The sequence below is a fragment of the Anastrepha ludens genome, chromosome 2 (assembly GCF_028408465.1).
Source record: "Anastrepha ludens isolate Willacy chromosome 2, idAnaLude1.1, whole genome shotgun sequence".
Lineage (NCBI taxonomy): Eukaryota > Metazoa > Arthropoda > Insecta > Diptera > Tephritidae > Anastrepha > Anastrepha ludens.
In genome coordinates this window covers 18116479-18143797 of record NC_071498.1, presented here as the reverse complement: position 1 = coordinate 18143797, position 27319 = coordinate 18116479, and the positions used below count along the sequence as shown (strand labels likewise).

The 27319-nt window shown below is 38.9% G+C and overlaps 1 protein-coding gene across 1 annotated transcript in view; it reads left to right on the top strand.

The window, feature by feature from the left end:
* Positions 1 to 8606: 8606 nt before the first annotated feature.
* The window catches only part of LOC128854707 (uncharacterized), a 95193-nt gene continuing 76480 nt past the window's right edge, over positions 8607 to 27319 (top strand). The window contains exons 1-2 of the mRNA XM_054089416.1: positions 8607 to 8642; positions 16978 to 17234. Of these exons, the coding sequence (XP_053945391.1) occupies positions 8607 to 8642; positions 16978 to 17234 (293 nt within the window). The remainder of the gene's footprint in view (positions 8643 to 16977; positions 17235 to 27319) is intronic.

Sequence of the window (27319 nt, the reverse complement as noted above, 5' to 3'; positions counted from 1 at the left end):
TGTAGCGTAAGATTGTTTATTAACGTGTATTTCGCATGTGTTTACTACACAAATGTCAAAACAGAAGTGACATTAGGGGCCAATCGCAAAATGTATAGCATTTTCTGAAAGGAGGATTACTTTAGCGCCACCTGTTATAACGTGCGAAAACAGCTGAAAACACCGCCACAGCCCCCGGATACCAACCCAATCGAACATTTATAGGAACATTTAAAGCGACAAATACATACGTAAACATCCGATTAGGAATAATGAACAACTGAAAAACGTCCTTCAAGAGGAATGGAATAAAATACCACCAGCTGTTACTGAAAACTTGGTGAAATTAATGCCATCACGACTTAGAGCGACTGTAAAGTCTAATGGTTATCCTACCAAATACCAGGATTTGATTTTAATTATGTTTTTGATTTCAGAAATTAATAATATGATGAACTGTATACTTATATTAGTTTGAGACATGAATTTTTATAAAGTTTAATATAAAAAGCTATAATTTTGTTCCTTTTTAAAATTTTGCCATTATTTGGATTAAATATGGTTTTTGTATTGCTTTCATGTAAATAAAACACAATTTTGTTATAACTTAGGTTATTTGAAGGAATCGATTGGGGGGAAATTGAAAACGTATCCGGTGTATACTTACTTCTGTTACTAACTGTAAGTAATATAATTGCGGATTTTTTTTAGAAATTCAAAGACATTTTTTTCATGGAACTAAATAACTGTATTCTGAAATGTATTTCCCATTTTGATCAATGACCTTTTGCCATCTTGCAGACAGCATCATGATCCCACGTTCATAAAACTTCTGGTTTTCATTTGCAAAAAACTGAATCAGGTACGATTTGACATCATCATCATTATAGAAATTTTTACCATTCAAGGAGTTTTGTAAAGATCGTGCATGAAGCTTCTCTGCAATTTCACGTGTTGTACTGTGACGATCCGAATCTATTATTGCTTTGATTAGGGTGTCAACAACTTCAACTGGACGACCAGAGTGTTTTTCATCTTTGAGTTAAAAATCACCAGAACGAAATTTGGCAAACCAATTTTGACACTGTCGTTCTTTTAAGGCTTCGTCACCATAAACAGCACTTAACTTTTTATGAACTTGCGAAATTCAACTGAAGCCGTATTTCACTCATACCGCAATTACTTAGTTGCCAACCCAATAGTAAAGGGTCTCTCAAAAAGGGCGCTTAGATGTCAGTAGTGAATAATTCCCAGACAGTACCAAAAATACCCTCGAATCGCGGATTGTAGGTGCAAAGCCCAGACAAAATGCAAAACTTATCAGAAAGTTGTGGCCCACCTACAACCTCAAGCAATCGTCGACATTAATAAACATGAAACGACGGGACGCCTGGAGGCTAACGGCAGTCATAACTGGCTTTTGGTCTATCGGAGAGCAGGCAGCCAAAATGGGTACACCTCACAATACATACTGTCACAGTTGTAAGCAACCGGAGAAAAAGGAGACAATCTTCCATTTCCTCTGTGAATGCCCTGCCCTATGGAAGGACAGAATGTTAATCCTGGGCCGACCGCTGTTCGAAAATCTCGAACAACTGTCGAGCTTAGACGTCAACAACCTAATAAGGTTCTTAAACCGCACAGACTGGATATAGTCATGCTGTAAATAACCGTTAAGCAAGTTGGTAGCGAGGATGTGGCAACAAAATGTTGCGGAAGCGCTAGTTGGATTCTGGAAGAATCACCACTTTAACGAACCAACCAGCCTTAATTTTACGTAACTTTTGACATTTGCGAAGTAAACAGATGTACAATTTTACACGATAGAGCAGAGCGTTAAAATTATTGAAACTTATTTTAAACATGGTCGATCTTTAAAAACAACTTATCGCAAAATTCGTGACTTTTTTGATGGAAGTAATCATCGGAATGAATCGACAGTTCCAATGATTGGGGAAAACATTTCAAGAAACTGCTTCTGTCGAGCATAGAAAAGGGACTCGGAGACCACACACTGGACGATCTGTTGCGGTTATTGCTGCTGTAGCGCAAAGTGTGACTGATTTACCTTCAACATCTCGACGTTCTCAGCAATTAGGTACTCATGAATCGACAGTTTGGCGGATTTGAGCTGTAGACGCGCTCATTGTCCAAATTTCCATTAAATTTGTTAATCACTATTATATTATTTTCGTGATAGTTTACTTAAGTGGTTTCCCGTTGCCTTCTAAATGGTTTATAGTTTTCCTTCTTCAATGTACTGCCGCTCATTCTGAGTCAGACGCTGACCAACAGCCGCTTATTGTAAGACAGACAGTGAATGGATTTATTTTTTTTTTTTTCAACTCGATGACAAAAATTGCAATATTGCAAGTTGATATTTGCCTGTTTTGGTACGCGGGTAGTATTTTATTTCCCACCTACCCTACATATCTGTCGAGCCACCCGGGGATGCGTCCGATGGGAGACTGGCAACTCCACACGCAAGTTTAAATGATGTATATTAATTTTTCACATATAATTAAGAGCAGTATTTTGAATAAAATTAAAATTAAATAAAATAAAAATTAAATAAAAATAATTGAAAGCTGAAGAATCTAAATTTGTGCATGTTTCATTTTAAAACAGCATCTAGGCGGATCTTTTGGAGTCTTTTTATCTAAATTGATCACGATTCCGGTTTGTTAACATATATACAATATATATATGTGCACATATACACACATGAGTCATATTCTACTTGCATAATAGCAACAACACCTGTCAAAGGACAACAACTACTTGCGCTGTTAACTTGGCCAACTGAATCGGTTTGACGGAACACATCAATCAAAAATTTGCCAAATCTCCCCTGTCACCAATATATAGTGAGCACATATACATACATATGTATACATGAGTGTGTACATATCCATGAGTGTTGATAGAAAACAAACCTAAATCACTAAAAAAATGACACTAAAAAAATGTCAAAACAGACATGGAAAATACCGAAACGCTCACAATTTATGATTTGCAAAACGGACACAAACTCCTAATCACGTCTCCATGCAAGTACGAGTATATCTGCATGTGTACCTATATGTGTGTGCGTTAACGCTTGCATACATGAACAAAAATCATGTGTATTAGTACATAAATAAATCGGCTGCAATTTCTGACAATTTCCCATGTGGGAATTGCTTTGGATTGGCACATAAGCCTAATATAGTGTCACCAGTCTTGTTATTTCAAAAGTCATTGTTGGCTTGGGTGGAGGCATGGGAGGCATGTGGCGTGTTGTAGATCGCTTCTGTCATTAATTGTCAATATTTCTTGTTTGGGTTAAAAATAGCATCTCATAGACTCTGCCATAAAAAGAAGAACCAGCAGCTGGTGCAGCCCATTTCTGTGTGCTCCAGAAGGGATGGGCTTAAAGAGCGTGACTAGTAACACACACAAGCTCCACTACCAACAACATACATACATGCAAATTCATATCATCTTATGTACATATCTATGCGCGTACATGCTTAGCATCCTGAGGGGTAAAATACTATTTCCCGGCTGGTGGGGTTCTAGGGAATTTGGAGACTTAACTAATTTGCGAAACTATTCTTTCTCTTAAAGTGACTGGTGGAAATAACAGTTTTACCACTCTTTGAAAAGTTAGACAATTTGTCAGTTTTTAATTTTATATATTTTCTAGCAAAAATTGGTTTAAATTTTTTTTTATAATTATATTTTATTATAACTATGTAATTCAAAAGTTACAGCCCTAGGTAACTGCCACTGCTCCTTCACAGCTTCTGCAATGGGGGTTAAATGGTAACCCTAGCTATTCCGCGTTTGTGTCGATCGTCCAGTGACCGGTAAACAAAGCCACGAGTTTCAAAATTGCATAGCGAGGAGTCAAAAAGATTTTCAGAGTCCTTCGTACATATGTTGTACTGGTGTCAAAGGGTTTTCGAAATAGCACATGAAGAAATGGAGCTCCATCTTTTCTGCGCTTTCCTGAGAAATAATTTGTGTAGTTCCCCTTTTAACCACTGTCGGGTGATGCCGGTGACTGGTTAGGAGGTTTCTCAAGCAAACTCAGTCCCCTTCCTCGTAAGCTTATCAGCAATTTCACTTCCCTCTATGTGCCTGGGTCCTGGAACCCGGATCAGAGAAATGTTACCTGCTCTCCCAAGAGATTTGATCTCCTCTTTACAGGGCTTAAAGGAGTTTACTAGTTTCGTTCTGCAACATGGCGTCGTCAGAGCCTTAATCGCGGCTTGTCTATCGGAGAAAATTTAATATCTCCCTCGCTCCCGCGTTCTCTAAGCATTTTGCATGTCTGCAGGATCGCAAAGTCTTCTGCTTAAACAACACTAGCAATATTCGGCAGTTGAAAGAAGATAGATAAATTGGCTGATTTAGAGAAACCCCCAGACGCCCGATTTCATCTTAGAACCGTCAGTGAAGACAGTGGTGCAAGCTTTGGGACAGATTTTCCCTTCGATCCAATCCTGTCTACTTGGAAAGATTGCCCTGGCACGACCCACAAACTGCAAAAGGACATTCAGGGCAGCACCGGGGCCAGTTTTACATGCTCCGGTGTTGCCAATGCATGCAGTCCTTTGCACCCTTCCCAGTTTAGTGATATTATAGTCCTTCCGAAGAGCTTCCTATCAAACTAGGCATCAATACGTTAAAATTGGCAAAACCACTGCGTTGTACATCAACAGCCACGACCTGTGGCTTGAGTCCCCATTTTTTACCGAACATAGATTTGCATGAGTACAAGGCTATACTGGCCTTCTTTACCCGATTTTCAATGTGTAGCTTCCAATGGAATTTGGAGTCAAGTATCACTCCAAGATACCTAACTTCCGATGAGAGCGGGCGAACGCGGTTGCTTAATTTGGGAAGTCGAAAGGGTGCTCGTTAATATTATCTGGTAAATAGCACCAGCTCCGTTTTGTCAGAGTTGACTCGGAGGCCGCAAGTGGCATCTCAGCGACTGAGTACAGCCAGTGACCTTTCCAAAATCTTAGCCATGACTGAGGGAAACTGTCCCGATACCATCAGGACCAAGTCATCGGCGTATGCAACTACCTTAACCCCACCCCCATTTAGCATTATCAGAACTTCGTCAATATCAACTGGCCAAAGTAGGGGCGAAAGAACACCCCTACTTACTATATTTTTACTGCGAGAAAACCACATTATCTCTTTATCCAGAAGTGAGAATAGCGATTTTGTGGGTTTACTGCTCTTTGACTTTTCTTTCTTCTTTTCTTTCTAATGCTCACCCAGAAATTCGTATTCATCTTAAGTTTTTCCTACGTGGTACTTCCACAGTAGATGCTTACGATGCAATTGTCTGTTACGATAATTGGGTTAAAGGCAAGTAAAAGGGGTTCTTGATGGATGGCAAAGAAGTCAATTCGAATTTAAGAAAACAATTTTCGGGAGCTATGCCGCACAACTAAGAGGCTTCAAATATGAAATCTATGTCACTTTGACAAGCAAATGTTACTTTAATCAAATATTCGCAACAAATAGAAGAATAGAATAGAAGAATAGATTAGGGAGTTCAATTTCGCAGCACAGATGTGTGCAAATGAAAAGCGGGTTTTAAATTTGAAATGTTGAGATTTTTTGAGCCGATGATGGATGATTAAGTGATCATATTCGATCTGTGTACTATAACTGTTAAGATAATCAATTTTATTTCAATTATTGCATTTAATTAATATTATTCAATTCACTTTTAAAGATATTATCGGCAGAGCCGCCTGTGTAAAAAATATTAAAAATAGGTTCGCCGGAAAAAATTGCTGAATAGTTGCCATACTGAAGGAATTTCATTAACATATGTCAACAATCATTAAAGAGGTCAAGTCTATTTTTGAAAGTACACAAGTCAATGCTCCCCGAATTTAGTGGACTTATTCTGCACCGTTTCTGTGCGCAATTCCTTTCCACAGAAACAGAAATCTCACAATGGATTTTTGTAATAGGACTATGAATAAGTTCGTGCGGTTTTACAACAGATGGCGTAACTTGATTATTATTCCATCGATCCACATTTCCAAACATTCATTGGAGAGCTACTGTCATAAGGCACAAACGTCAGTATAAGTTTTTTATTTGAAGCGTAAACAACAATATTTTTACCACACTTGAAAATGTCGAATTTCGTGCCAAATAATGTGTTTTTGCGGGGAATTCTTCTTCATTATTTTAATATGAAGAAAAAAGCAGCCGAAAGTCATCGTATCTTGGTGGAAGTTTATGGTGAGCATGCTCTATCTGAGCGAACGTGCCAGAAGTGGTTTGCACGCTTTAAAAGTGGTGATTTTGGCTTGGAAGACGAAGAACGCGAGGGTGCGCCGCCAAAGTTCATGGATACCGAATTGGAGGAATTGCTCGATCAAGATCCGGCTCAAACGCAAGAAGAGGTTGCAAAAACTTTGGGAGTTGATCAATCAACCATTTCCAAACGTTTAAAAGCCATGGGAATGATCCGAAAGGTAGGCCATTGGGTGCCGTATGAATTGAAGCCAAGAGACGTTGAACGCCGTTTTATGGCATGCGAACAACTGCTTCAACGGCACAAAAGAAAGGGTTTTTCGCATCGAATTGTGACTGGCGATGAAAAGTGGGTCCATTACGACAATCCAAAACGTCGGGCAACGTATGGATACCCTGGCCATGCTTCAACATCGACGTCGGCGCAGAATATTCATGGCCTGAAGGTTATGCTGTGTATCTGGTGGGACCAGCTGGGTGTTGTGTATTATGAGCTACTGAAACCGAATGAAACGATTACGGGGGATGTCTACCGACGACAATTGATGCGTTTGAGCCGAGCACTGCGAGAAAAACGGCCGCAATACGCCGATAGACACGACAAAGTTATTTTGCAACATGACAATGCTCGGCCACATGTTGCACAAGTGGTCAAAACATACTTAGAAACGCTCAAATGGGATGTCCTACCCCACCCGCCGTATAGTCCAGACCTTGCGCCATCCGATTACTATCTCTTCCGATCGATGCAACATGGCCTGGCTGACCAGCACTTCCGTAATTACGATGAAGTCAAAAAATGGATCGATTCGTGGATTGCGGCAAAACCGACCGAATTTTTCACAAAGGGAATCCGTGAATTGCCAGAAAGATGGGAAAAAGTAGTAGTAAGCGATGGACAATATTTTGAATATTAAATTTGTAACCATTTTACGTCAATAAAGTTTCAAATTTCGAAAAAAAACCGCACGAACTTATTCATAGTCCTATTACATTTTTTCACATTTATTTTTCTATTGCATATCTCCATTAAGAATAAATTTAAATTCTTAAATATTTCCAAAATATTCTCCTAGGAAGACAATACACTTCTGCACTCGCCCGGACCAATTTTCAAAGCACTTTTGCCACTCAGAAGTGAATACTATCAAAACTGTTTTGGAGAGAGGCTTCAATAGCTGCTTCAGGCGCTAAAAAACGTTTCCTACAGCAAATTAAGGAGCTCTCAGACATTGAGATAAAGGAACGATACTGTTATACTTGGACGTCACTAAATGGATCTGACTTGGAAACAAAAAAAAAAAAGACATCATCACACGAGACAGTGGTAGTAAAACGGGGCTGGTCACTAATTAGGAGTTTTTCAGTGGAAATATTCAACCACTTCAACCACAACAACAACAACAACCCATTAATTCGATCTTTTGAGTGCTCAGAAACTCTGTTGTGTAAGCCGATACGTGAGAATTCGCATTATCTTGGCCAAAGAATATTCATCTTCGGCGGTTAGGTTAGGTTGAAGCGGTTGTTCACTGTCCTTCCTTCCCCGAAAACTTCTGGCAAACAAATATTTGTGTAATACTCAGAATTGGCAACTTTAGCGAAGTCCTTAACCATCTGTGCGATCCTTCTGGCTAAAAAATGTAAAACACAGATGGCGCTCCAAGCAGTAAGAAGGCGTTGTTCATAAATTTAGGACTGGTAGCGGCAGGCTAATCACCCACCCCGTCAGAAATCAAAGAGATTAACGTAACCAACGCAAGACAAATATCTCGTCGAGGCTCCCGAGAGAAGTGAACAAGAAAAAAAACCAAACTCAGAATTGGTTATTTAAGTGTCTCTGGCGATACAGTTGCGACATCATCATATTTTCCGAAAAACAGGCGCCCATTTGCTTTGAGGTGCTTCTTTCTCGAACAACTTTAGTTAGATTCAACTCGTCTTGCAATATCCATATAAGCGATTGCTGTTTTGTGTTCAGCTCATATGCAGGGATCCAATATTCGTCACCTGTTGCCACGTCATAGACGTGCTCTCTTTGAACCACGGCTGAATTTCTTCAGCGTTTCTTTACACCAATCGAAATGAGTGCTTTTTTGGGCAATTCCCAAATTATGCGGTATCCAATGAGAACAAATCTTCTTAACGGCTAATGTTGAATGTATGCTGATTCCACTAATACCCAAGAACCACTCTACCTCGCGATGTGTCACGTGACGATCCTGCATTAAAATTGACACACAGCATTGCTTTTTTCTGGCAGAACAACCGTTTTTGCGCGGTCTTTACGAAATTTATCCTGCAAGGATCGACGTACTCGTTTTCACTCGTTGCACCAGCGTTGCGCAATGGCTAAGTGCGGCGTTTCAATGTCAAAAGTCGAAGTAAGTGGATCAATGCACGCTGTCTCGAAAATTTTTACGAACTACAAAGTGAAGTCTAAAACAACCAAGACTGAGCTAAAATAGAAACGACAGGAGCTTTGTTCTTATAACTTCGGGTTTATTTTTTCAAAATAGTCCTCTCTGACCTCGATGCACTGTTTCGAGCGATATGAAAGCTTTTCGAAAGAGTGTTTCAGGTCATTGACCGGAATCCGGAATGTCCTTCAGGATGTCGGTACAAGTCTTTTGGATGGCCTCTATGAACGCAAAACGTTTTCCTTTCATAACCAAATGCAATTTTCCGAATAGGTGCAAGTCACAGAGAGCCATATAAGGCGAATACGGTGAGTGATTGATCGTTAAAATGCGATTTCTAGTCAAAAATTAAGTAACAAGAGTGGATCGATGAGATGGCGCATTGCAATGCAATGAGCGCCAGCTTCCTCCTTCGCGGTATTTAGGGCGAATTTGATAAATGTGATGCCTCAAACACTTCAAAACGTCAAGATAGGAAATTGCATTGACGGTTTGGCCCATTAGCATGAACTCCTTGTGGAAACAAATGAGCATCGACTTGTCTTTTGACTTCTCCAAACGCGATTTTTTGTGTGGTGGCTCGTCTGGGGCCCTCCATTGGGCATTTTTGATGCTTAGTTTCAGGCTCATTTTGGAAACTCCACGTTTCATCATCATTGCACTGTTGTAAAGGAAGTTATCGTCTTATCTCGCCTCTTTAATGAAGTCTTTCGAATGTTGAATTCTGAGCAATTTTTGGTCCTCAGTTAACTTGTGCGGAATGAATCGCGCACAGGCCTTTCGTAAGCGCAAATGACCAGTTAAAATGCGATAAATCGATGTTTTGCTGATATTCCACTCCAATTCCATGAATTTGAACTATGATTTCGGTTCTTTTTTGATGAATTTACAAACAATTTCGATGGAGTTTTCGGTGATTACTGATTTTGGGCGACCCGTATGTTCATTGTCATTTATGCCCGCACAACCAACAACCATCTATGAAACGTGTAAACCACTCATGAACTCTGGCACGAGATAGACAATCATCGCCATAAACTTTTTTCGTCAATTCAAATGTTTCGGTAAACGTTTTACCAGTTTTAAAACAAAATATGGTATTAGCTCTTTGTGCGAAACTCATTTTTGTACCGATGACACAAACACTTTAGACGCAATAACTTCGCTTTCACTCAACCGAATGTCACCAAGCTTTCACTGGAAGTCAGCTAGGGTTGTGTCTTCCAACGCACTAACTCACTAAAAGGATGGCGCCATCAAAAACAATATTACGATGCCCATCTTGTTTATTTTGGACTAAACCTCGTAATTCGATATTTTGGGCGAGCTGAATTCTTCAGCTCACTGAAAAAAGAGCAAATAAAGCTCGTAAATGAAAATGTTACATGTAAGCTTATGCAAAAAATACCAAACTTTGATAAAAATATCGAATTATAGCACATCAAAAGTAATGTTGTAAAGGTGCCAAATATAAAAAGCAGCCCTCGTATTTTGCATTTAAGAATATGTGTTTAAGAGAGCAGCATTCTTCCCAAGTTGGAGTACCCGCAGTATTATAATGTTTTCCTGATCCCTCTCGCCTTCCCTCCTCTTCAAATAATTTGTGTAAAATTTTCTAAGATTTTTGTTTTTTATAATAAGGGTTACATTTTTCACTAATTATGCTCTGGAATTCCCCATCTAAATGGTTATGTCTCTTAACTGAAAATTTATATACCTGGAAATATAAATTTATATTTACAATACATAACGGGTGTTTTCTAAATCTGTTGAATTTGTGTAAATTCCTTACTTCATTCGAGTAAAAATGTGTAAACGAATGTACTTATATATATTTACGTATGTGCAACCAAATTTTTACTTAACTGTCGAATACATGGAAATTTCGCAAACTATTCTATAAGCATATTTTTTAAAGCGTAAAATGAACTATGCGCCCGGAATAGACTAAAATGCCTTAGGAAGAAATAGTTGATGTTGATTTTACTACTTAGCTTTATGATACCCGAGCGCTCAAACTATTCCTTGCATTGTGAATTTTGCACTACGCCAAGTTTTCACATAAATTGTAATATATTGTATTAGCATATTTAAAAAACTTTTCCAACAACCCTTGGCTATTAAACAGTAAACAACAACTTAAGTGAGCGAGAAACGCAATATTTCCCGGACAAAAGCAACTGCCTGCCCCTCTGCTCAACACTTTACTACGCCAACTTATTCCGATGTAAGTATATATATATATGTGGATGTGATTAGAAGATTAGAAGCAGTAAGAAAAAATGTACCAGATGCAATATGAAAATTGTATAATCCAAAACATTATTTCTTTGCTATAATTATGAAAGCATTTTCTTCGCATCTTCATACGCTGCAGCAAGTGAAATATGGAGTGTTTGGTTGTCTCTGATACTAAATAAGTTCACTTTTGCTGATTTTGGTATTAATCATATCATTCAATCAATCATTATTTGTGTATTAATCACAAAATAACTAACTCGCAGGCTATGCTTGCATTTACAGGAAAAAACTCTTCTATTTTCTGAGACCCACATACACTTAAAATGCTACTGCGGCCTTTTTTCGGTCTTAGTTAAAATATTAGAAAGAATGCTACTATTTTCTCGGTAGATGGCTGTAGTGATCGATATCTGGGAAAGTATCGATCAAACAATTTAAAGTTTATGCTCGTTGTCCAAGTAACATTTCACACTAAAAAAATCGTTGCAGTTATTTGTTTCTTCCATTCCGTTGTGAGTTACAGGGTGTCAACAAAGAGAAAAGTCGGTACATTTTACAGTTTTTCTTTGATAAAGGCGAAAATGCAAGGCAGGCCACTGTGAATGGTGTTTATGTCGCCGATACTGTACGGCAAATTGCGTGCACTTTTGGTTTCACCGATTCCGTTCAGGCATTTTTGATGTTAAAGAAAATGTCCGTAATGTCGGAAATATCGGCGGTGTAGCACCGCCCCGAAACCAAAGATCGTCCATAAAACAATTTTAAACTATTTGGAAACCGGCCTCGGTAGTCTAGCATAAATGCACTAGCTTGCCATCCCAGAGGTTGTGGGTTCGAATCCCACGTAAAGCACGGCCCTCGCACTTTTCCAAACTTACCTACTTTCCTAGTTTCTAAATAAAAAACAAAAATTTCATTCCTCAACCCCAAAAAACCTTATCCTTTCCATCCTTACTCCCGGACTATAGTCAGCGCATTATTTGCATTGCGGCTGCTAAAACAAGCAAAACACAAAGAAAATGACACAGTTACACATTGCATCAGTGGCGCCAGCAAGAGAAGCGGGCAATCACACACCAATATTTAGCGAAGTCCTCAACCGTCTGTGCGATCCTTCTGGCAAAAAAATGTGAAACACAGATGACGCTCTAAGCAGTAAGAGGCCGTTATTCCTAAGCAACGACAGGTGGACATTCCCACTATTTAGGGCTGCCAGAAAGCAAAATAGATTAACGAAACCAACGCAAGACAGAGTCTTGTCGAAGTCCTATGCTCCCGAGTGGAGTGAACAAGGGAAAAAAACCATTTGGCCAAAATAAACAATAAAAATAATGGATTTCTTTTTTCCCGAACATGTTAACAAAACAAAAAACAAGATCATATAAAAAAAAAAAAATAAATAATTGACGCGTACACTTCTGTTAGGTGTTTGGCCGAGCTCCTCCTCCTATTTGTGGTGTGCGTCTTGATGTTGTTCCACAAATGGAGGGCCCTACAGTTTCAAGCCGACTCCGAACGGCAGATATTTTTATGAGGAGCTTTTTCATGGCAGAAATACACTCGGAGGTTTGCCATTGCCTGCCGAGGGGCGACCGCTATTAGAAAAATGTTTTTATTAATTTTGCCTTCACCGAGATTCGAACTAACGACCTCTCGGTGAATTCCGAATGGTAATCACGCACCAACCCATTCGGCTACGGCGGCCGCCAAGATCATTTTAGGTTCATAAAATCAGTCAATAAAATGTCCATTACCTGCAGTAACTTCTTCCATCCGGGTCCGGAAACGATTGCATGCCCGAATCAAATACTCCTCATTCATATTAATCATAACGGTATTACTTGCAGCCTTCCGAGAAGAAATGATGTTGTGAGAATGCTTTGTTTTGCGATACACGACGCCCACGTAATAGTCCGGGATACCAAGGTCTGGGGAGTGAGGCGGTCATAAGTTCAGTGTTATGTGCACGAGCAGAGTATTACTGAAAGATGACGGACGGACTATCACCACGTACACTATCGATCCAGGTTTTCACTACTGTCTCCAGAACCTCGACATATGCAGCAGAATTCCTCGAAATTTTTGAGTGAAGTGAAGAAGTGAGGTGCCATGTCCAACATGTCCTTTGTTGCTCACAACACCTAAAGTCATAGCAGTGGCTAAAAACTTTGTGTGCACGACAACAGGAACCTCTATAGGATTGAGATCTAGCCATCTGTTATTCTGTACATTTCTGCCATTGGTCCTTTGGTTTTGGTTAAAATTTCTTTCGTCAGAAATGTAGGCCAAGAACCCTGAGTTGGATGTACATCATGATAATAAGCCCACGGTGACATATTGAGCGGTCGTTTGGGCATCGAACGCTACTCTCTCGACAGTGTGGACAGCGCTAATTAAGCTTCAGCGCTTAGCATACGCATGGGCGACGCGGACCTGCCCTACAGCTGCAATGGCTGCAATGGAGGTGATGCTTGAGCTGACACCGCTTCATATAGTTATTCAACAATCAGCCAAGCGTATCCTGCCGAATATTACCAGGGAAGGCTTTGGTACAGAAAAATGATGCCATCTATAAACATGGAAGTGGTGAGGCTGCAGCTCCCACTTACCCAGCTACCCAGAGATGATCAGTAAGTCATCAAATTAGAAAAGAATTGAACTGGGCGATAAGTTAAACAGGAGTAGACCTGCATTTGAAAGGAAACTTTAGGAGTGTACCCTGCACTGGTACACAGATGGCTCGATCTTACGGCCACACAACCAAACGTTTGGTGCCGATGGTTAGTTTTCCAAGCATCTTCCAAGCGATAATATATAGATGTATTAATTTATTTTTGACAAAACTCTTAAAAAACTATTTACAATATTTTTAAACTTCATTTAAATGAACATACGACAATGGCTTTAAAAATCGTCTGTCGAATAAATTTGATAGATTTTAATTTACAAAAGTATTCATATATATAATAATAAATTGTCTGTATTTTAAAGCACCAGTAAAAAATATATTTATTACTTTTTTCCATTGAAAATCATTTACACCATTTAGAGCTTGAACTCTGTCGGTATTAATAAGGAAAGTCTTACCAAAAAAAGCGCAGCGGTATTGTTTTAATATTGGGCAGCACCCAAGAAAACGTTGAACTGTTTCTTTCTCATTTAAGTTACATAAATAGCAGTTTTTAAATATAGACTTTACTTCTGGCTTTAAAAATCCGTGCAATTTTACATTTTTCTATGTCATCTTTAAAATAACATTGACCTACACTGTGGTCCAGTTCTTTATATTCTCTCCGTACTGCTTAGTGCGCTATTCCACATTTTTTGCCTGTGTCAAGACTCAGTCTTGCGTTGGTTTCGTTACTCTGTTTTGAGTAGTTGATTAGCCTGCCGCTACCAGTCCTAAATAATAGGAATGCCCACCTGCAATTGCTTAGGAATAACGTCTTCTTACTGCTTGGACCCGCCATCTGTGTCTAACATTTTTTTGGCAGAAGGATCGCACAGATGGTTGAGGACTTCGCTAAATTTCGTGTGCCTGCGCTATTACCGCGGTCGCCCGCTTCCTCTTGCTGACGCCACTAATGCAATGTGTAACTGTGTCTTTTTTTTGTTTTTTGTTTGTTTTAGCAGCCACAATGCAAATAATGTGCTGACTTTTTATGCGGGAGTAAGGATGGAAACTGGCATAGACGTCAACAGCCTAATAAGATTCCTAAACCGCACAGATTGGATATAGTCTTGCTGTAAGTAACTGTTAAACAAGTTGGTAACGAGGATGTTATGAATCACCACTCTAACCAACCAAAGGATGGAAAGGTTAAGTTTGTGGGGTTGGGGAATGGAATTGGAGGAACTTTTTTTTTTGTTTTTTGTTTAGAAACAGGGAAAGTAGGTAAATTTGGAAAAGTGCGGGGAGCGTGCTTTACGTGGGATTCGAACCCACCAACCTCTGGGATGGCAGGCTAGACTGCCGAGACCGTGAGTTGATAGAATAGAAGTGTTATACAATTTAAAAATATTTCGCTTTTTTTTCCCACTTGCTTTTTCTAACACCATTTCGTCCCATTTCAAATTGTAAGCCAATCCAATTTGATTTAAAACCTTAACCTAGAAAATATTCCTTTTCAAAACTATTTACGTTAGGAGACATGGGAGTATCAAGGCTTCATATGCAAATATTGTTTTTGGGTATAATTTGAGTGTAATGCCAGGGTGTAAATGTGAGCCACTATAAATATTTGGAAAACTGCTCTCTTAATTCACCTGCGTATTTCGCTGAAGAAATGCGCATAGCAACGGTAGCTAACAGTAACAAATAAAATCAAAATACATATATTCATATTTACCAATACAAAGTCGCATATAAGCATTTTCACAATTCAAAAACTAAGTTTTCCAAATTCTTGGACACTAAAATTGGTAGCAGAAAGTATTTTCATGGCAGAGAGTTTATTGGCAAATTTATCAAAAACAACATTTTAAATGTTTTGACATCTGCTTACAATAAGCCCGTTGAAATCAGATCAGCAGTAATAAAAATTCACCCTCGTGCGCTTCTAATTGCAAAATTAAGGTTGCTTTCTACTGCATTTACTTTTTATTGTCTTTTTGTTCACACAATTCAATTAATAAAGAAACAAACCAGAATAGAGACTCTATGTATAAGAACATACATACAAATTTATACGACTTCTAAGAGTTCCATTAATCTTTTCTTCCTCTATGGACAGAGGTCCTAATTCCTACAAATCACTCAAACTGTGCGCCTTCAGTTAAAGTAACTACACCCAAACTACATATCAATTGAGTTCCAAGCATCTATCAAAATGCATAAATTTGTAAATTGTGGGCGTAAAAACATTATAAGAATATAAAATTTATAATTGTATCGTTACAACTCAAATGGAGCTAAGATTTTAATAGCACCCATAGCTCTTTTTATGCACAAAGCACTTACATACTTAAAATCGTTGGCAACATGCATACATATGCACATAGGCGACAGCAAATCTTCTTCAACCAAATGTATGAGCGATTTTTGACAGCCCTTATTAATGTCGCAGCCGCCATAAAACAAGAATTGCGCGCTGATGAAGCGTTAAATATGCGAAGAGAAATGACGAAAGTCTTGCTGACAGCAACGTAATTAAAAACTCGCCACAATATTGGCGTTTTTTGCGTTGCAAAGAGTGAAGCGCTGTCACTAGTCTGGCTGGACGCCGGGGCGTATGCGAAACATTGTAGCGCTACAGCTCAGTGCGGCGGGGCTTAAGAGAGGAAAGGTTAATTGTGCATAAAAATGAAAGTTAAGCGCATTGAGTTGTTCGTCGAGCTGGTGTCGACTGATTGAGATGGCATGGGAAGCGAGAACAAATTAAATTTTTTAATAATAAATTAAACAAAACGAGTTGCACACACACATGCACATACATACAGACATACATATATACACACATGATGGATGCCTGTACATATGCGCTCAGGTGAGCAACTTGGGCGCTAGATAATCGAAAATGTCAATTCGCATCAATCGCACAACGCTTTGGTAAAATTATTTCCATATGCCAGGGATTTAATTGTTTCTGAGGCGCTTAATAGTAATAAAAAATAAACTTACTTTTAATTGCTTTTTACCGCCTTTTAACGTTTATTTCAACTCATTTGGCTATCCACTCACTGGCACAAATACAAATTAAATTCCAGTACGCGCCTTACCAACCCCTACCCCTCCACAAGGCGCATTCTTCTTAGTGGCTTCTGTAAGCAGGCTATTTCAATAAACAGGAAAAAGCAAAAACATTACCTGCGTAAAGTTTTTTCAAATTGGAATTCCACTGCATTGTGTTACTGTTGCATGCAACAGTCTGCCGGAGTCACCAATTTATCTCCTAACCATGTTGGTTAATGAATCTTTGTGAGCAGCATGGGACGGATGTACGCATGCTCACGTAGGGCAGCAGCCAACAGTTGTAGCGGTACAACTAAACGACCAATGCCAATAACACCAGCCCAGCACCCACACAAACGCATGCACACTGCCGTTGCTTGCGTATAGCGAGACGAAGCGAAGCAACACGATTCCCTACTATCGAGCCGCTCGGCTACCTTCGCGCTGGTCTCGCCCGCTAGCACAGCCGTTGTTGTCACACGTTTTATGGAATATAAAAACCAGCAACAGTCCGCAAGTTGTCCTGAGTTGCTCATACGCCGTCAGCCTGTTGCTTTGGTCGCATCCATTAGCAGCATTTTACTTGAATCATTGAAATTACCACGCAAGGCAACGCAACGCAACGCAAAGCCAAATAACGTAAAGTATTTTCCGTGTCGCGATATCAAATAAAGTACAGTAAATCCGCTCGTCAGACGCGCAACGCCTAATTGAATCGCATTGCATAGTTTTAGGTAATTCATTCAATTTGTGTTTGCAAGTATAACTGAGTTGTCACGAGTGCACCTAACTGTGTGTGAGTGTGTGTGTGTGCATGTGCTATATTACGGTAGAAAATTCGAACATCGAAGTTTCCTTAATCCTTGGATACTGCACAATTCAAATTTAAATTGATTGGAGTCGTAGTAAATTTGCTACGTTACAACCAACCGCACGCGTTTGTCACGTACCGCCGATGCGTTCATCACGTGCGTGTAGGCTGTGTACACAAATTGCGAAACAAATAACGGTTAACACCATTCAATTCAAATTTATTGTGCTGCCAAAATGAAATAATAAATAAATTATAAAAAAAACATCAACGTTTTGCTTTTGCTAACCGCCGCAGTGAAATTGGACGTTGCACCCAAGCTCAAAAATTAAATATAATAAATACATATATTAACACACACATATACATACTCTGTGTTGAAATTCATACTGTTGTGTGTTGACTAGTGAAATATCCACTCGCTGTGAGCTGAGCAAGCAAGCCGCGCTTTTCTCATAGACGCCGCATTAACTAAACTCAAAACTTCTTTTGGATTAAGCAGAACAGCACCAACGAACGGGGTAGGTATACTTCTAGGTGTTGGAAAATATGTAGATATTTAGTTTGAAAACTTTTTTATGCGAGATGTCATTGCTTTAAAGCCAAAGTAGACACAAAGGGAAATGCAAAGTTAACTACTCTTTAAACAAGCGAACAAGAAAACTTGCGCTTCTTAAAGCAACCGAAAAGGGGACCTTGCTAAGAACTTTACACACACTTGTACCCTAAGGCACTTAGCTTATTTGTCCTTAAATCAACTCACAAATATTAATCTTAAAAGGTTGTGTGGTATCAAGTATCAGACAAGGCACCTAATGAATTAATTCTCCTTTAATAGACAATAAATAGAGGCGGCCAATTGGAAGACTGCTTTGTGTTGACAGTGCACAGTTGGGCATGCAAATCCCATGTATGCACAAACAATACAGCAAATGCTTTTATTAAATTAAAAATCTTAAGCCCTTAAGCAAGAACGCTAACTGTTGCGAGCAAGCAGGTGAAGCAGGTGTCTTACATACAGACACACATAGCGGATTTTTAAGAAGAGTCTAGCTAATTGTTTAAGCAATATCACGTCACTCAAGATTTGCATTTCTAGCAGGCTGCAGCTCACGAATAAGCAGCCTGTGGAATTAATCAAAAATTACCATCGAACTTCTGTTTACAATTTTCGGTCAGAGTAATCGTTCTACCAGACAGGCGCTGCATGCGGATGCAAATAAATTCGAGCTAAAATTTTCACTTTGCCATGTTTCTATGGCTGTGAGACAATCGAAATGCACATAATCGAAAAATAGTTATTGAAATTTAAGGGGACAGATACCAGTAAACGGCCATATTTTCCCTGATTTTCATTAAAATTATTTAAAACGAAGAAGTCAATTTTTTTTTCACAATTGGCATACAGTTTATGTATACATTAAAATAAAAAAAATTTTTTTTGAATCATTTAAAATGGCGGATGTACACTCAATTCTTCCAGGAAGGTCGCAACGGGGCTTCTCAATCGGCGGGCATTGTGGCATCCGCATCAGTGACCTGAATTCAAAAAACCAAAATTTGTTTGTTTATTAATGTCATAATTTCTATATGAATTAAAACCAAATGGAAAAAAATTCGCAGCATAAAATGCTTAAAAAAAAATGAATTTTAGGGCGAATTTTTCTACTATTTTTGCTTCGAAAAAATTATTTTTTCGAAAAATGTTCTAAAACTTTAAATTCACATAGAAAGCAATATCGTAAAACAGATGTGTGTACGCCAATTAAAAAAATAAAGTTTTGAGAAAAACGCGTCTGAAGTTTGAATACAACGTATCTATATACCTCTCCCAGCGTTCGAACGCAAGCAATAGAGTCGTCAAGGTTGACGATCTATAATATAAGAAATACTTAAATTTACGTTTTGAAAACTTTTTGACATATTCTTAATGGATTATACTACTGTGGGCAAAAAGTAAGGTCAATTTATTTATCAAACTTCGCGGGATTAATAACATCTGGGTCAACTTTCATGTGAATGTCATTATCAGTAATATATTTACGCTTGTGTTTACCAAACGACCAAGAGTGCATTTTTCGATTTTTACAATGTCTGATTTGATTGAGCAGAGAAGTGCCATCAAATTTTGTTTGCGGAATGAAATTTCGGCTGCGTAAACGTTTAGCATGTTGCAGAAGTCATTTGGTGATTCGACCATGTCGCAGAAAAATGTTTATAAGTGGTACAAAGACTTCAAAGAGGGTCGAGAACGTGTTGATGACTTGGAGCGCTCCGGATGACCATCGACTGTTAAAGACCTTACTGATATGATCGGGATATCAGAAAGATCTGTGAAAACCATTTTGAAAGACCATTTGGGCCTACGAAAAGTCAAATCTCGTTTGGTACCGAAAACTCTCAATTTCTTGGAAAAAAGTCGTCGCGTTGATGTGTGTCAAACAATGCTTTCAGACTATCAGGACAAGCTCAAATGCATCATTACGGGAGATGAGACTTGGATTTATGCTTACGACCCTGAAACAACCGACCAATCAAGCGAATATCGTGCTAAAGGCGAGGCCAGACCGAAAAGAGCACGTCAAAGTCGTTCAAAAATAAAGGTCATGATGACAGTTTTTTTCGATTTTCGTGATGTGGTGCACTATTTATTCCTTCCACCTGGCCAAACTATTAATAAGGAATATTATTTGAGCGTTATGCGTCGTTTACGTGAAGCAATTCGTCTAAAAAGACCAGAATTATGAGACAACAACTCTTGGTTTTTGCATCACGATAATGCACCGTCTCACACTGCACTCGTTCTTCGTGACCATTTCGCCAAAAATTCCACGCATATCGTTCCGCAACCACCGTATTCGCCTGATTTGGCTCCATGCGACTTCTGGCTATTCCCAAAACTCAAGAGACCACTCCGGGGAACGCGTTTCGAGTCGATTGAGGAGATAAAAGCTGAATCGAAGAAGGCTCTGATGGCTATACCGGAAATGGACTATTTGGCATGTTTCGGGGATTGGAAAAAGTGTATTTCATCGAGAGGGGATTATTTTGAAGGGGATGAAAGTGATTTACAAGAATAAATAAAGATTTTTCATTTTACAGCCAAATTCTCCCTACTTTTTGCCCACAGTAGTATATATTAACATTTTATGAAAAAAAAACAAATTTTTTTTCGAAATTTTATAGGTATCTGTGCCCTTAAAAGCGCTTGAACTTAAAATGAATAGAATCAGTCAGTTCCGCAAACTTTGGTTTGTTTCAGTTATCATTGTGACGGCTACTGCATAAATATCTTGGCCCGCACTAACAAGTCATGAAATTGACTCGAGAAAGGGCACCTCTTAATAATTTGAAGCGCCCAAAATTCTTAAATTTGAACCACCCTTTACAAACACATACTCATATATTTTAATATTTAGTTTTTGAACGACTTGGTCTGATTTGTTTGCATTCACTTTGCAACTGAAAGTGTTTCAGTTCATAGGCAAAGCTTCCAATTGCATAGTTTAATTTTAAACCAGACCCCCCCAAGTGTATTTCTATCATGAAAATTATTCTATTCTAATAAAAACTATCTACTTTTATAGGGTACCTTTTTCTAAAGTATTTTTTTTTGTAGACGCTAAGCTAAACATCACAAATATGAGAATCAGCTTCGAATAAATTTCAAGCCCTAATTCTATTATTCCTCATTTTAAGTAGTAGCACTGATGCTTTTGAGCCAATACCACACTTTGAAATATCATACTTTTTGGGTAGTGATTTATTAAGAAGCAAAAGCTTATCGTTTATTCCGTTTGTTAGACAAAAATAGGGCAAAATAGACGCGCTTATAATATTACTTTAGGTTAGTTTAGTTTAGTCAGATTGCTTGTCTAAGACAAGATACTCGGTGGCCTTAAGGTGCCTTGTGATACCTGCACTTTATTTCCATACCCTAAGTAAGTAGCCATTTAGATCTTTTTAAGCAGGTAACCAGTCCCTCTAGTGAGACATTTTGCAAATTTCCCAGGTCTTCAAAGAAATAATCGCCAAGATATTTCACACGATTGCTTTGAAGTGCAGGACATTCACAGAGGAGCTGTTGTAGCGACTCAATTTCTTCTTCATCTTTACAACTTCTGCAAGTAGTCATTGGCAGTTACACCCACTCAACTGGCTAGGGTTCCAATAGCGCAGTGAACCGTTATAACAACTATGCGGATGCTGGTAGCTGATCTATTGAATCCAAACAGACATTTTGTGCTTTTAAGATTTCAGCGCTTTGGAGACACTGCAGTTAGTAGTCAGAGACCTTATATTGGTTTTCGCGAATACGCTCAAGTCAATTGTAATCTACAGTTCGTTTAGAAAAATGCTTATGTCCGCTACCACTCGCTGAAAGTCAAGCTCAGAGCCCTTCCTTACACACTCATCCTTCTTTCATTTTGCCTCCACTCCAAAGTGGCCGTTGGCCCAACAAAGTGGGGTGTTGTTGTGATTTTGGAACTAATTTCAGTTACATTTACAGTGTCGAGTCTAAGTCTTAAATTAATTGTTCACCGCAGAGAAAAGTGTCACTACTTCATTGCTGGATTGCTTCTTGCGTATTTAAATAATAGTCAGTGGGATTTTCTGTTAGTTCCACGCACTTCAGTGACGTCTAGGTATACAGAACGCCATCCCACACAGTGCAAGTCTAAAGCTTTGTGAACTCTAATGAGCTGGCTATGAGTGAGAGTAAAATTAGCTCAAATATAAATCTGATAAAAGTTGGTCGAATTGTACGTTGAAAAATAGCAAATTTGTTGGAATAAGGCACCAAAATTACTTACCTCTTTTTATGTTATCTAACTTGAGCATATGGATGACTTGGACATCTGTTTGGCATTCGATTGAATCGGGGAAGTCGAGTGATTGTCCTTCTCGTTTTCCGTCACGATAATGCACCACCTCACGCCCCAGCAGTTGTAGTCACAAAATTAATGGAAATAGGGTTCCAAATCTTTTCACATCCCCCCTTGGCTCCCTCCCACTACTATTTGTTCGCCAATTCCAAGAAATTATTATTATTTGCTAGAGCGCCGGCCGGGAAAGCGCAAAGTGCCAAAACAAATAAGTTACATGTTGGTCGATTTTCAGCTTTTAAATTTATATGCGGCCACGTGAGCGAATCAACAGTCGTGGTTTCATTAAATAGGCTTTGCCTCCATGTTCCTCTTGGTCGGTTTCTACAACGAGCGCCTTGTGGGTTCCAGTCCAACGACATATTACTGATGTCATTAGAAGGTCTACGGGTTGTGTTACCAATCCATTTCCATTTTCGTTCACGAATCTGATCTTTGACCACTTCGAGCAAGGAGCTCGTCATTCGATATGCAGTTAGCAGGCCACCAGATACGCAGAATGGCTCTAAAGCGGCGATTTATAAAAGTTCGAATTTTTTTTGGAGTATCAGATGCTGCCGTATCTTACTGTAGTGCAGTTGTGAAGGGGGCTCTATATTCCTCTAAATAAAAAACTGCAAGTCGTTGTAAACAGCGATAAGGCGAAATTTTGCCGCCTTTAAGTGAGCATCAAGCCCAAAAGCTTTCCGCAGCGTCTGTTCCATAATGGACGGCTGCAAACCGTGTCTGACTTGTAGCAAGCGGCTGATATGGAAATGCCGCTTCTTCCAGCTAAATCTAAGATGTCAGCCCCATCGAGTGGATTGTGACCCTGGGCTAACAACCTATCGCTCCTCAAATGCCATTGTTACTGAACCGATTCAAGTAGCAGAATATGAGATGCCTCCTGTTTATAATTTCTTTTGTTTTCATATCAAGAAAATAAAATCAAATTATTTACCAAAATTATTTTTTATAAATAAGTTGTCTGCTAACAGTTTAAAGAGTGAAAGCTTCAACTATCTAAAATAACAAATATGCAAATCTTAGCAAACATGATGCACTTCATTTAACTAATAAAATATAAAACATATGTTGAAGCAGGCAGGTGCATGCCACAGAGATGCTCATAAAGTCGAGCTTTCACGCAAAAACTTATGCTATATGAAAATGATATAATAAACCCGCGTCATTTGTGTTAATTTCGCCCTTAAAAGTGAACAGTTTACATTTTTTAAATTTGGTTCCATTTTTAGTGTTTAGTTTCTTATGTAATTTTGCTTAATTTACTTATATTCTATGATCAAAAAGTACCGGGAATGTTTAAATAAAACAAAACAAGTTGAATTTCAGGTAAATTTATTTTATTTCCTTCAAAATATGGCCCGTCAGAAGCAACACACATGTGCCAACGTTTACCCCAGTTCTCCATGCACCCTTGGTAGGCAGACGAAGGAATGGCTTTCAGCTCACTCGCCGCATTCTCTTTGATCTCCTCTATCGAATGAAATCTCCTTCCACGAAGTGGTAATTTCAACTTAGGCAACAAAACGAAGTCGCACGGGGCCATATCAGGTGAATACGGTGCTTGCACGATGGTATTCGGTCAAATAATCCTGCAATTTGGGCTCGGTGCGATGGCGGGTTATCCTCATGCAAAATCCAAGAATTGTTTGCCCACATTTCCGGCCGTTTGCGACGTACAGTATCTCTCAAACGCTTCAAAACGGATACATAATATTCTTTATTGGCTGTCTGGTCCGATGAAAGGTACTCATGGTGCACTACGCCTAGGCAATCGAAGGAAACAGTTATCATCACCTTCCCGGTACTTTTTGATCATAGGGTATATATATATTTGTAGTTATAATTCGCGCTTAAACCTCTTATTGGGTGTTTGGTGGTTTGCGTACGGTACAGAGAGACCTACAGTTAAGCCGACTTCGAACGGCAGATATTTTTTTATGAGGAGTTTTTTCATGGCAGAAATACACTCGGAGGTTTGTCATTGCCTGCCGAAGGCTGACCGCTATTCGAAAATAATCTTTCTATCATTTTGGCGCTTGGTGTTTCAGGCACGGAAATTCGTGTCTATGCACTTCCGAATGGTAGTCGCACACCAACCCAATCGGCTACGGCGGCCGCTATTTGCTTCTATAGTTAAGTGAAATTCAGATATTTAATACGAATTTTCATAATTTGATTAGTCTTCTAGCACCGACAGATTCCGCATTGTAGTTTTGAGCTGCAAAAGAAAGCAGCACAGAAAACTGGTGGAAGTTTTCATTTGGCATTATTTTTATTATTATTAATTCTTTTCTTTTTGTTTATTCAGAAGTTACAAAACAAGTATATTAGGGAACAAAAAAAATCATAAAAACTCCCATTCAACGCTATCAAATTTCAGAGAATAGAAATTGTGACAATTTATGCCTGAATAAATATTGTTTAGTAACAAAAAAATGCCAGTCGATATTCATTTGACACCATCGAATATCTAAATTACTGTCAAAAGTTAAAGTTGCACCAAAATAGAACTTTTGATAAATAAAATATTCGTGTAAAAATGCAGATGAAAAAGAAAGTGTTGAACAAATTAGTTTTTATTTTTTTAAAGGCAGGCTAAAACGGCCTTCAAAGCATACAAATTTCAAATCACGCTCTGGTGTTCGATATTTCTATGCAGAATTGTGAGCTAACAAGCAAAAGGCTGTTTTACTGTATATAGTAAGCCACACAAAGCTCAAGGAAAACTTTATAGTTGATTACGATATTCAATTTCAAACAATTATCAACAATCAGCTAAAACGAAACCAATGGACACACTTCTGCCATAGGCGTGCATTGTATTTGCAGGTACTAGGAAACGTAAATTGTAATTTAGAAGAATTTTATTGCTTGTAATAGACTGACGGCGATGGAACGATGAGCTGTATGAGCTTTACGACGACATAGACATAGCGCAGCGAATAAAGATCCAGTGGCTACGTTGGCTGGGTCATGTCGTCCGAATGAATACAAACGCTCCTGCTCTGAAAGTATTCGATGCGGTACCAGCTGGTGGTAGCAGAGGAAGAGGAAGGCCTCCTCTGCGTTGGAAAGATCAGGTGGAGAAGGACTTGGCTTCACTTGGTGTGCCTAACTGGCGCCGGTTAGCACGAGAAAGAAACGACTTGCGCGCTTTGTTAAACTCGTCCAAAATCGCGTAAGCGGTTTTAGCTCCAATTAAGAAGAAGAAGAATAGACTGTCGTATTTATGCTTTAAATATGTCCAGGCCAACCTGGTTTCGCAATTGGCAATGTACCCCTTGTACCCCCTAAAGTTATATGCCGTCCCCGCGTGGTGGATGATTTTTATAAGAAGTTTTGTAAAGATAGAAATGCAATCGGGAATTTGCAAGAAAATACCGGTATTGGGTTATAAACGGACAAATGGAAGTGAATATTTCTATATGGAAGGCGGGAAAGGTTGCTGTCCAATTTGATGCCCAATATGATGGCCTTTTATCCAAAATGAAATAAGTTCAACACAGTTGGGTAAAGTAATGATGAAGTTCTTTTAGAAGCTCGCACGTTTACTTAAAGATGGGCAGTGCCGCTCTCATTTTACAATATTAAAAAATAATATATTTCTATCTTTGACATCATCACCTATGCAAAATTTAAGCAAATTATTATTATTTGAAAAAGGTGAGCTAAGAAGCTCCGAGAAATTGGTACTTCTTAAACAGTCAGGCTAAAAAGACCATTGTATTCGTGCTCTGAAGGCTAAAAGGGTATAGATAATCAAGAAGGAAAAGAGGAAAGTAACAGGAAGAAAGATATAAAGGGTTTTCCAATAAGAGGTGTTATTTTGATATTTAAAGAAAACTGTTATTTTTTAATATAAATGATCGGATGTTTATTTCATTATAAAGTGGAAGGTATGCCGTTAATAGTGAAAAATAACATTAGGCAAATGACCACCACGACCACGCTTACAGGACAATAACCTTTTCATGAAATTCTCCATAACCGAATTTCAAAGAGGCTGCCCTATGTCCTCGGTAGCCTCACGAATTCCATCTTTGAGGTCTCGAATCGATCCTGGGCTGTTGACGTAGACCTTCTCTTTCAAGTGGTCCCAAAGAAAAAAGTCACAAGGTGTTAAATCAAAAGATGTCGGTGGCCAATTGTGATCACCTCTTCGAGAGATAACTCGGTCCGGAAACTTTTCCCGTAAAAGATCAATGGTTTCGTTGCTTGTGTGGCACGTAGCGCCGTCTTGTTGAACACAAACGGCCAATTCCGGCCATAAAAAATTGTTAATCATCTCGCGATAGCGCAATCCTTTCACCTGTAATACCTGTTATTGGAAAACCCTTTAGAATAGAACAGAGACAGAGATATCTATTCCTGTGAGAATTTTCCAGATTCTTCGGCAAATCTGAAAATATCGTCCAGTTTGAGAGAACAAATATTACGCATTCTCATGACATCGGAACCCAAAATCCGTAGCTGTACTTTATCAAAGATATGACCCTCACGGAGAAAATATTCAATGCTATCCGCCTGCTCTAAACAAGACAGACAAATCGGGTCCTCAATGATTCCAATGGTGGTCATACGAGTATGCTGATATCATGGGTTGTGTCCCGTAACAAAGCCAACCATCAACCGATTGTCTTCTTTACGAAGTTTTAGAAAAAGTTCGACAGTTTTCAATTCGGGGTTGTCACAAAACACTTTGCAGTTCTACAGCGTTCTAGACTGAACCATCGCACTTTATGCAAATTGCATATATTGTATAATCGCTGATGCAATTCATGATTCCTGTAGAACTGATTCCGTTTATTGGCTCTAGTCCATGTGGGGTTACCGCGGCTATACAGTTCGCCAAGTCATCGACAATTTCATTTCCTTGAAGTCATATGTACGCACCCATTATATATAGACGAGTACCTACATATTTTAATGCATACATAGTTTCATTAAATCACCACAATTGTCTGAGCGTCTTCGATTTCCGACTTTCGGTCGTATGTCGCAAATGGTGGAACTGATTTTAATTTGC